Here is an 11,439-nt window from a genome sequence, read left to right as displayed (position 1 = left end):
TCTTGTTTTCTGATTGAGCAGGTCTGACCAGTGGGGGAGTTGTGACAAAAAANTTTGTTTTACCTCAGAGTGGCCACCTTTCTATTTTTCCTATCTCCATTTTTCAGTCTTGCAATTCAACTGTTCTAACTTTGTGGAAATGATCAAAATGTTTCTGAATCCCCACAATAAGATTAAAGTTATTGGTTAACATTAGTTTCAGTGTGGTAACATTTACGTTTAGATTAAAGTTATGTACTATAATTAGATATTCCAGATCTAATCCCCTTATCCATTTAATTATTCAGGCTTGCTCGAAGCTTATTTGACATTTGACAGTTATTAAATCAAATAAACTTTTGATCTCGAATAGCTCCTGATTGTGAACTTCTGTTCAGAGTGGAAGGTTTACAGTATGTCTACTTAAAATGGATGAGTTAGAGAATAATTTTATTTTTAAAAATGTTTTTTTTTTGGTTATTGATATCTTTGGTGTCCAATCAGTTCATCTGAAATATCTGAGAGATAAATGACAACTTTTTAATGACAAATTCTGTCTTGTTTTTCTCTTTTAGACTGCAGTTTTGATTTAAGAGTATCTAGTGATGAATTTATAGCAAAGTGATGCGTGAAGAATCAGACAGAAACCAACAAAAAACAACATCTCTGCAAGTTTTTTTTTTTTTTTTTTAAATAAGCATCTTCATCTCTCCCTAAAAGCAGAACCTAAACCATAATAATTATAAAAATAACACATTTGTGGATATCCAATATCTGATCTTTCCAAATGTGACCTGAATTTGAACGACTTGGTCTCTTTCATCCGCCCTGAACGTTATTGATGCGTTCAGGTATCAATGCATTCTGATATGGGCAAGCGGGAGGAAAAATAACATTCATGGTGGACCAAAATGAGAATTAAGCTGATAATCTGCTGGCTGCAGCCTGCCAGCAACTTCAAAATCATAAAATATGCTCCACCATTAGCTTCCACATTTATGGCAGTTGGCAAAACACTGAGCACGCTCTCTATGTGTGCCGTTATTGTGCCCTAAACATCTAAAGCTAAAAATGAAGAGCATAGATGACCAACACAGAATTGGCGACTGCTTGACACTTTTTTTTTTATCTTAAAATGTTTTTCTCATCATTTACTTGGGTGTTTTTTCCCCCAAAAAAACACAAAATAGCTTCTCCAGGCTAATACATTACTTAATTTCTATCTAAGGCAGGTGAAACACTGACTACTAATTAGCACTTTGCACAACCACACATCCAAAGAAAAGCTGAACAATGGTTTTAGGGTGCAAATGTAAGATCAGTTTCCAATTAGGCGCAATTATGGTCTTAATGACTCTACCTGTGGGTTGAATTTGTATGAAGAGATGAGTACATGCACATGGCCCACACTGAGCCAACAGAGGCCAGGAAATAATAACTGGCTTATCAGGACCTGCTGCTCGCCAAGGCTTACACTGTGTGTGCCGAGTAGTTCAGGCAAGAGCAATAAGGGCGAGGGGATGAGAGACGGCAGACATGCTGGCATTGCCACTGCTTGCTGCCAGGTATATATGTGTGTGTGTGTGTGTGTGTGTGTGTGTGTTAACATTTCTCACCTTGTAAGGCCCCTTTTTCTAAAAAACACTACTTTGTGATGACACACTGCTCCTTATGGGGCCCAAAGCCCAGGCTTAGACATAAATGCAGTTTCTAAAATGAATAGAAGTCAACACAATGTCCTCAGTATAGCTATCCTATTTAGAACCATTACTGGCATATTTACTAATGTTTATGGACCAAAATCCAATCATAACACGATGGACCACCTTGTTTTATGGCTAGGAGTTAGGTCCAGAGGTATGGTGTGAATTAGGTTTTGGTTAAGATTAGGGATAGGAATAAACCAGTCATGGTTACAGCTAGGGAACATGTCTAGGTTAGGCATAAATGCAGTTACTAAAGTGAGTGGAAGTCAATGCACAGTCCTAGTATGGGTGGGAATACACACTTGTCTGTGTGTGATGGGAAGTACGTGCTGATTGTAAAAGAGCAGGTTGAAACTGATGACTATGCAGGCCCCAAATGACAAGTGAGGACAGCACTATGACGTGGTCCAGAGGACACGATGAACCAGAATGATTTACTGTGGAGAGACAGACTTAAATAAGAACTGAACTCCCTAATGGAAGTGTTACTCTAAGTAAGAGATGGACCAGATTGTTATTAATGCACCAAAAATGAATTGCAAAATTAGTCATTTTTTTTCTACTGCAATAAATTCTGCCTTTATATATATAGCTAGATAGATATCGAATAGCTCCTGATTGTGAACTTCTGTTCAGAGTGGAAGGTTTACAGTATGTCTACTTAAAATGGATGAGTTAGAGAATATGATATGCTAATTGTTAACCAATTCAACTTCCTATTTTGAAAGGCAATATTTAAATAAATTTTAACTTATTTGGCATGGTTTTTTTTTTATCTTGGTTTTTCTTTATGTTTGTTATATTTTATTAACAAAAACTAAACTTTTTTACCAAAATTTATAAACTTTAAGAAACTTACAAAAAACAAAAGATAGGGATATAAAAGTCAGCATCCTTTTTGTGGGTATTTTATTGCTTCATTTTTTGTTTTTTTTTCTCACCTTTCTTCCTTTTAGAAGAGTAGATTGATAAAATATGACTTCTGCAATGACAGGATTTTTTGGTTTTAGAAACACTAAATTAAATTTTACATTTTTGCATTCATTTGCTGTCTCGTTTTGTAGCAGCATCTCAAAATGTGGGGTTTTCATTAATCGCATTAAGACGCACTAAAAAAAAACAAACAAACAAAACAAAAAAACATATCCATGAAGTTATCTTTCCTGTACTCCAAAAAGTCTTTCTTTCTTTCTTCCTTAACTTTTTGTCTCTTATGAAACCCTCTGTTGCTGCTCCGAAGCCTTCAGTAGATCTTCATTCTATGGCACAGAGATTAACTGTCACAAAGTCAGAATACGGGATGGATGGTCCTGTCCAGAAGCCTTTAGGCTGAGATTGGTGGGGAAGGTGAAAGAAACACCTGGGGACACCAAGTAGAACAAATGACAGCATGGCCAGAGTAGAACAGGTGTCATAGTGTCTGGAGCTTTAATGAGTACTGAGTATCCACCCTGCAGTAAATAGCACTCAGAGCAATCTCGGTTCGGGGAATATCAGGTAGACATGTTTAGGGACTGATTCAAGCAGTGTTAAATTCAATTATGTTCCATTATTTTCATTTTCACTTTTCATTATATTAATACAAAATTGTCTTCATTTTTGCATGAGACATATTTATGTGTGTGTTGCTGCTGCACTAAATGCATACACATGGTGGCGACTGAACATATATCCCTTTCTCGAGCAGAAGCAGCTTGTAAGTGCTTTGTAAAAGAGACAATAGTGACGAGTTAAAGAGAACATACATAAGCTCTGCTCAGAATAAGTTGGCTTGACTCTCCCGTAGCAGTTTCTCTTCATCTTTCCGAGCTGAAATCCTCCTGAATGCGGTCCATTAAAGGTAATTAGATAAATAGGAGGATAGACATTTATTGCCATTTGTATGCCAAGGAAATACAATGAGTTTTTGTTGGCAGTAGCATGTCAGACAACAAAAGCACAATGCAAAATTGACAATTACTATTCACAGTTACGCCACAAACCTCAGCCACAGAGGTGGAATGTTTTAAAGGCAACATTTGCATGTCTGGAAAGCTCTTCTTTCTCCTCAGTTTTTCTCCCTTCAGTGTTCTTGTTTTCTGATTGAGCAGGTCTGACCAGTGGGGGAGTTGTGACAAAAAAACACCTCTGATTTCTCAGACAAGCCGTTTGCGGCTCTGCACAAGTCTTTGAATGTGCTAAACGGGAACCTCACAGTAAATTTCCTCAACAGTTTGCTTGGCCACACCGACAAATCCGAGTACGTTCGCAATTGACATTCAGTCAGTGTAAACTTGCAGTCTTTCTAATAATCTCCCCTCATCCGCACATGTACTTGAGGTTTGCCTCTGATAAGGGAGCTGAAAAAGGAATCAATATTTGACTGATCAATCTGCTCAATAGCCAGGGAGAGATAAGGGTAAGCAACGCAGCGTTGAGGAATTTGAAGTACTCTCCTATTGCTTTTCTAATGGAACTTAGACATGGCTTCAATTACACAAATCTCACATTAATTTTATTACTCGTTATCATAGTAAGAGGTTTTTTGCAGTGAGCAACAACTTTTCAATATGCCTTAAATAAAAAAATAAAAAAAAACACCAACTCCTATTCTCTATTTCTGTTAATTGATGTTAAATGTGGATTTAAGATAAATTGAAATAAAGATGGAAAGGTAAGACATTTTAAGTGATCTTTGAACAATTCTCACCCATATGATGGATAAAACAATGAATAATAATTGGGCCACCTCCTGAATTAATCATTAGATCTCAGATAGCTACTGAAATTCCATCAGCTTCACTTCGTGCATCCACTAAAACTCAAAAAGGATCCCCAAGCTAACATGATTTTTGTTCCCTGTGTGCCTTTTTAATAAGGCCGAGCACAGCTACAAAGTACGATCATCCTTCAGCCCGAGGCGACGCATTTTTATTCCAATTACTTCTTTCATACGAAAAAGGGAATCATGGTTTTAGGGAACTATTTTAACACCAGGTGTGTTCCCAAAAAAAAAAAAGAGGACCTCAAATGAGCCCCCCCCCCCCCCCCCCCAAAAAAAAAAAAGAGGACCTCAAATGAGATTTTGGGGCTGTATGAATTCACCAACAGTCTGAAGCTGCATAAATGAATCAACGCTGCCTGGGGCAGCGCTCATTGAATCCAGCTCTCTTCAGAGGTGAGAGTGTAATGTGAAATTACACACGTTAGCAGGCAACAGAAAGTTTACTTTGGTAGGGAATTTAAAATAAAATAGAAGAAATGTACATTCCTCTGTAAATCTTTAGTTGCCTGACTGACTTTGACAGAGTCTGGTGCTAAATTGTATAATGGTTATTGAACATGCAAAATCCAAGGCATTCCTGTGAGCACCCAAAAAAGAAATCAGCTCTGCGAACACCCTGCTTTCACAACGGATAATGATACCGATAGCTCTGATTCCTTTGCACACAGCGTCTCCCAACGTTGCAAGTGAGAATGAATTGCCAAATTGGCGGCATTTTGCTGCCCTCTACTGTATGAAAATAAGAACTGCAACAAGACGAACATTTCAGGTCAGCTTGGGCTTCAACAAAGGTGCATAACGCAAGTCCCAGTAGAAGGACATAAAGGAAACATGCAGAGATAAATAGTGTAAGTGATATTTTTAATCATATTCTGTAAAAATCGATCTGATCACAATGCATACTTTATGATTGAAAATATATTGTACACTTAATACCATTCATCTGTCCAGCTGGAGCCAGCAGTTAATGGACAAGACGTGGGGTATAGGACAGGTTGCCAGATCGCCGCAGATATTTAGCAGTAACAATTAAAACTATTAACAATGTGAAATGTATGTGTTCATAGTTGGGAATCAAACACAGGACAGCTGCATTGAGGACAAGCCTGATATACGGGGGATTTGCTCTGCCTCTACACCAAGCAGCACCCCTATTTCCCTTTAATTCTTACAGAAAAGAGCTTATGATGTAGCATTGGTCCACCTCAGAGGCATCCCTTCCCTTTACAGTTCTCAAAACTTTTTCTGTTGATCCATTTGTCCATCTAATTCATTCTCCAGATTCCTTTAGCTGACAAGTTATGAGACTGAAATGAACAGAAGCTTTGTATGCTAATATGTTGTAAGGTAGTTGAGATTCACACAGCACAAAGTGAATGTGAAAGAGTTGCCTCATCTTCAGCCTTAACTGACATGACACGTGACATTTTAAAATCTTGAGCAAAACATGTCCAGGAGGACGAGCACAGAGAGGTTTGGTCTGCGAGCACTGACAGACAGGCACTAAGTATCCATTAATTAGAACACCTGGGATGAGTCTAACTGGGCCTAAATGGTATCAGACATGTTTCTCAAATTCCATGTACTTTGAGTGTTAAACATAAAAAAAAAAAAACTGACTGAAAAGAAAAACAGAACAGGGACAAACAGCAATGTGTCTCTTTATTATATTGCTATCTTCCGAGTCACAAAAATCCTCTAAAATGAAATCTATGTGCACAAAATTATAAAGCCAAACATCCCCCTAAACACGACACAATATAATAAATTTAGCTCCATTGAGCTTACCAGACAATATCGCAGAACTGGCTCATTAACTACACCATACTGCTAGAGAAATGCACTTTTTCCTTTCAGTTTCTGGAGATAATAAATGAGAGTACCCTTAGAGTGAAAATGTATATACCCAAAGGCTTTTTACTGGAGCAGCATTTAGATTTATCTATTTGGACTGGAAGGTGTAATTGAACTCATAAGTCAACAAAACTGTGATAATGTGCTCAGTGTAGGAGGTATATGTTGGACTTTCTCTCTCTCTCTCTCTCTCTCTCCCTCCAAAAGCTGATTTGCTGTTCATCGTTATCTTAAAAAAATACAATTCAAATTATAAATCACAGAAAAAACTTTCATGTACACGTTCGATCATTTTTTAATCTTGACGGTGACTTCACTGCAAACTTTAGTGTTGTTGTGGTTCTCTTGCTACTGCAAGATTAGTCTGGAAAGACTATTTTAACACCTATTAAAATAGGTATGATCACTGATCTCATAAAATGCTGTAATATGAAACTGTTTTTAAAAGTAATTCTTGAACTTTTTCTTGCTATTGCAAGAAAACTGGGGACAAAACTAGTGTACATCGTTGCAGCTTCTATAGAAACTAGAAGAGGAAAAAAAATCAACTAATGCAGTGGCATTTTTAACAAAATATCACTGTGTTCGAAGACATTAAAGAGTCAAGTCAAGTTTGGCAACTGAAGGTTGGCCCAGACTGCCTCGTCACCAACATCTTCTAAATGAGAAATTGCTCGTAATGTTTTGCCTGGTGAAATAAAGTTTTAACTAACTAACAGCACAATATTTTTTTCAATTGATCAGTAAGTCTACATCAGCATGGAAACAAATGTCTGCAAAGTTAAATGGAATCAAACAAAGTGGTGAGGAAAGTGGGCCAGAATGCCTTCACATTTGATGTGCAAGACGGATAAATCAGACTATTGATAAAACAAACAGTTGAATCATGACATCTACTTAAAGTTTTACAAGTGGCTATATTTTACTAGTTAAATATTGACAGCATGGAATGTGTTCTATAAATTTGTTCTTGATGTTAAATTTAAACCCTGAACTCTGCTGTAATTTTTTTCCCCACCGCTTTACCCCTGACTTGGTCGCTGTTTTTTGACTTTATGATGATGTTTGTTCTTTAATGAACTTCTGGAGCTGCTTTTTTTTGTTGAGATTAAATTACAGATAAGTGTAAGGAAATACACATAAGGAAATACTATTGCTAGGCTCTGTCCTATGTTTCTGTTCAAAGAATTGAAGAGTAATGGATGGAATGAAGAATAAAGTAACACTACCTTTCTTAAAATGACCTTATGAACTACATTCTTTACATATACAAAAATCAGCATAAATTCCCAGATGATTGCTGTATGAGGAGTGCCTTGCTAAAAAAAATCTATAAATGGAATTGCACTAGTTTAATAATTGAAAATATTGACTCTTCAGGGTGATATTTTAAAACAATGCTTTAGTTTTTGCATAGTAACAATCTGTCACAAAAGAGAAGTTTATGTTAATTAATCTCTCATTTCCGTTTTAAACTAATTGATTGAAATGGGGTTTCAGCTCTACGTTCGCCTTTTTCAGGTTTGTGGACAAAGAAAACACAAATTGTCACTTAAATTTTTTGAGTAAATAAATAAATAAAGTGCTCAACAGAAATGCTGTAGTTTGTTGTGCCGTGGTAGTCAGCTAGAGTAAGAATAAAATACTGTGCTTTTTATTGTTAACAGAAACTATACAACGAAATTGTTAGTTCGCTTTTGAATATTTTTGGTGTCTGGCGCTTGCCGTATGAAGATATAAAACATTGTTGAACCGGAAGTCCCGCCCCTTTTCGTCCCCTCACTGGCTGACTGAGTGAGTTTTACGTTCACACACGGACAAATTTACCGAATAAATCTTCATCCATCCTCTTTTTCAAGCATACCCTTCAATTTCTAACTTACGGAATTTAATTATATAGCCTTTTATTATAATCGTGGTTTACACATTTTATTTTTAAGGCTATTTTTCTCTGTAATCTGATTGTTGGATTTATCTTTCCTTCCACAGGCTTCAGTCCGCTCACACGGCAACATGGTGAGGATATTTATCCTATTTAAACGCATAAATAGCATTGCTTATAAGGTTGTTAGCTATATTTTGTCACCTATGGGTTCTTTGAATTCTTAAATTTTGGTTTGGTGAGAAAATTATTTGGGCGTATATGACATTAGCATTGGAAGTTAGCATTAGCAAGGCGTAGCTCTTGGATCCACCTATGGGCCGTGCAGCATTTTAGTCACGTTTTAGCGCGTTTAAGCGCTTAGTATTGATGTTAATTATAATATTTATTTAGTAGCTACAAGTTAGAGGTCTAGTCAAAGCTAAAAACATCAGTTAAAGATGCTATTTGAACGCAGCAAGAAGTCCAAACATCACAGTCTGAAGTGTCGGTGATGCATTTCACAAACTTGCAAGAATAAAGGATGGACCAAGTGCTGGGTTTTGGATTTAAACAGAAACGTCAGTTCCACCGGTCCACTTACAAATGAACTCGGTCCGTTCGAGTCGGTGCTTCCAGATGTTTTGTTGTTGCTAATTTCTTTGCACCATTTGTTTGTAGCCTCGCAAGATCGAAGAAATCAAAGATTTCCTGCTGACAGCCAGGAGGAAGGACGCTAAGTGTAAGTTAACACTGCCAGCAACATGCAGCAAATCGAGCTTATTGTTATGTTTTTGTATGACAAGAACACTGCAATAGTTCCATGTTATAATTTAAGGAATGCAAGACTGCAAGCTAAATGTCAAGACAAGATGTTCCCTGTTGCTGCTGCTTTTTGCTTTATTTGTAAAAATGTATGTCATCACTGATGCGGCCTCTTCATTGAATGAAGAGACACAGACATTTACTCCAACCCAAAAATGTAGCAAGTGAAAGAAATTAATTGAATATTTTTGATCAGATCTGCTGCCTTGTCATTCTGTCACTAAAAATGCCTCTTATTGAAAAGTGGGTTTCTGCAGCATCCCAAAAACATGTCTGTTGCCTTTTGGTCAGGTTGTCGGTACATGCATGTTTGAATATGGCTCTAATGTAAAAGTGCTGAGAGAAAGTTATGATTAGCAAAACGCCATTCCGTTAATCACTTGGCTGCACAAGTTTGCATTCTTTTGATTATTTGTATATATTACTGTTCTTGTGTTGCTGAAAAATGAAATTCTTTTCCAGCTTTATATAGCTGACTCAAAGGTTTTGGGCCAAAACTGATATTTGGATCTTTTTTTTTTTTCTTTTTTCTTATTTTATAGTTTATCAAATAATAATTTCCAGGTTTGTATTTCTAAAACATTCCAAGCGTTTCACCTTTTGGTGAGAGCCAGTAGCATGTAATGAAACTGGTAAAGGATTAAGGATTGAAACCTTGAATATCAAGTTCACAAGACCTTTTTGCAACTTCAACTGCAAGATTAATTGAAAAGTATTTCCATTTATGCCGCTCAGCCGTAAAGATCAAGAAGAACAAGGACAATGTGAAGTTCAAGGTGCGCTGCAGCAGATACCTGTACACATTGGTCATCACAGATAAGGAGAAGGCAGAGAAGCTCAAACAGTCCCTGCCCCCAGGTCAGTAATAATGAAGGTATTTGGCAGCATGTCCTCGTCTTTTCACAAAGAAATCCCAGTTAGAATAAAAAAATGAACTCTGGCAGTGTTGCGATTTATTTGTCAGAGATTTGTGGAGAGCTTTGGAAAAATGTAACTGATTTCTTTAAAGAGGATGTGTTCAGTCAAACGTTTTTCCCCACCAGCTTGTTGAGAAACAATTCAAGAAATAAACATATGTGCTTTCTTACAAATTATCTTAATACCCAACTAAGTAATGCGTTTCAGAACACAAACAAAAATCCATTGAGTTTATGGAAAAACTCATTTTGTTCACTGGGCAGGAAAATATCCCAAACTAACTGTGGCACAATTTGTACCTGATTAAGTCAAGTTAGTGTGTTGTGCACAAGTTTTTTTTTTTGTTTAACTAAAAATGCTTTATCTTGTGTTTGTGGTTCGGTGTCATAAAACTAGTGACAAATTCAATTGGGGTAACTGGTGCAGTAGACATGTTACAATATAATTCTGTGGAACCCTGTAATTTGAATCAGCTAAAAGTCAAAGGAAAACAACCAACATTTTCAGAATAAAAGCAAATCTGAATAACCTCTGGGACTAACGTTAATTATTTTAAGGAATACCATTTTTGTCGTAAAAATAGTATTTTTTTTTTAATCATTATTATTATTTATTGTTGTCCTTTTGACATTTACATTCCAAAAATGACAAAACTTTGACGTTGATTTTAGTATTGGATTTTAAACAGAGCCATACATCAAGAATCAGTCATTGTTTTCAATGTTTTCAATTACAAAGGAATGCCTGAATTAAATATTTAGTGAGCTGTAATGTTTTTTGTCATCCACTAGTACAAAAACATGATTTATGTAAGAAGACTGGAAGATTCTATACAGTTTGAGTTTGGAAGTCTTTTACCAAACTACTAAATAGTGGGTTTAAGAGTGCAAAAATATGTGGATTAAAAATAAATCTATGAAAGTGCAGGTTTCTTGCAGGTTCTTACTGTGGTTACAACAGATAAAAATTAAACATTTAATGTTTATTTTCATTTAAAAAAAGTTTTCCAATCATCACCTTGAAGAGATTTGAGGTCTGCAATTCAATTCAAATCATACCCAAGGTCTTGCCTGAAGATAGAAAGTACATGAAAGATTCACATGTGTAAACCAATATGTTGGATTAATCAGGTTTTAATAGGGTTATATTTTTTAATCCTTATTTGAAATCCCAGTTAAGTATTCATCAGAAGCCCTAGCAGAACCTTATTTTATCCAGACAAACAAAATCTCATTTTCTACTGGGGAAATTAGCCGCCATCTTGACATGATCTATACTTAAATATTTTCTAACCTCTTTTCTTTTTTTTTTTTACAGGTCTGGCTGTCAAGGAGCTGAAGTAAATCCAAGATGTACAGATAATTGTAATAAAAATTGAAAAAAAAAAGTTACTTTGTGTGTTTTTTAAACTTTTCTACCATACTTTTATGTTAAATATTTCCAGTCACGGTCATGCTAACAAGATTAGTGTTGAGTTGTAAACATTTTCAAAATTTTCCTATTGGTGTTTTTGTTAGACTTGTACAGTAAAT

At 36.1% G+C, this 11,439-nt stretch overlaps 1 protein-coding gene across 1 annotated transcript; it reads left to right on the top strand.

Annotated features, from left to right (window-relative positions):
* Positions 1-8,029: 8,029 nt before the first annotated feature.
* On the top strand, positions 8,030-11,294 carry rpl38 (ribosomal protein L38). Its single transcript, XM_016681373.1, has 5 exons — positions 8,030-8,097; positions 8,293-8,319; positions 8,846-8,906; positions 9,725-9,847; positions 11,225-11,294. The coding sequence occupies exons 2-5, from the start codon at positions 8,317-8,319 to the stop codon at positions 11,248-11,250; spliced, it is 213 nt and encodes a 70-aa protein (XP_016536859.1). The 5' UTR covers positions 8,030-8,097; positions 8,293-8,316; the 3' UTR covers positions 11,251-11,294.
* The last annotated feature ends 145 nt before the right edge of the window (positions 11,295-11,439 follow it).

The sequence above is a fragment of the Poecilia formosa genome, unplaced genomic scaffold (genome assembly GCF_000485575.1).
Source record: "Poecilia formosa unplaced genomic scaffold, Poecilia_formosa-5.1.2 Scaffold7, whole genome shotgun sequence".
NCBI lineage: Eukaryota > Metazoa > Chordata > Actinopteri > Cyprinodontiformes > Poeciliidae > Poecilia > Poecilia formosa.
This window is presented reverse-complemented; position numbering and strand designations above follow the sequence as displayed.

Bases quoted from the DNA above. Each gene is read 5' to 3' on its own strand.
- rpl38 (XM_016681373.1), top strand. The intron at 8,907-9,724 runs GTAAGTTAACAC...TATGCCGCTCAG, and splicing joins CAGGAGGAAGGACGCTAAGT to CCGTAAAGATCAAGAAGAAC. The intron at 9,848-11,224 runs GTCAGTAATAAT...TTTTTTTTACAG, and splicing joins CAAACAGTCCCTGCCCCCAG to GTCTGGCTGTCAAGGAGCTG.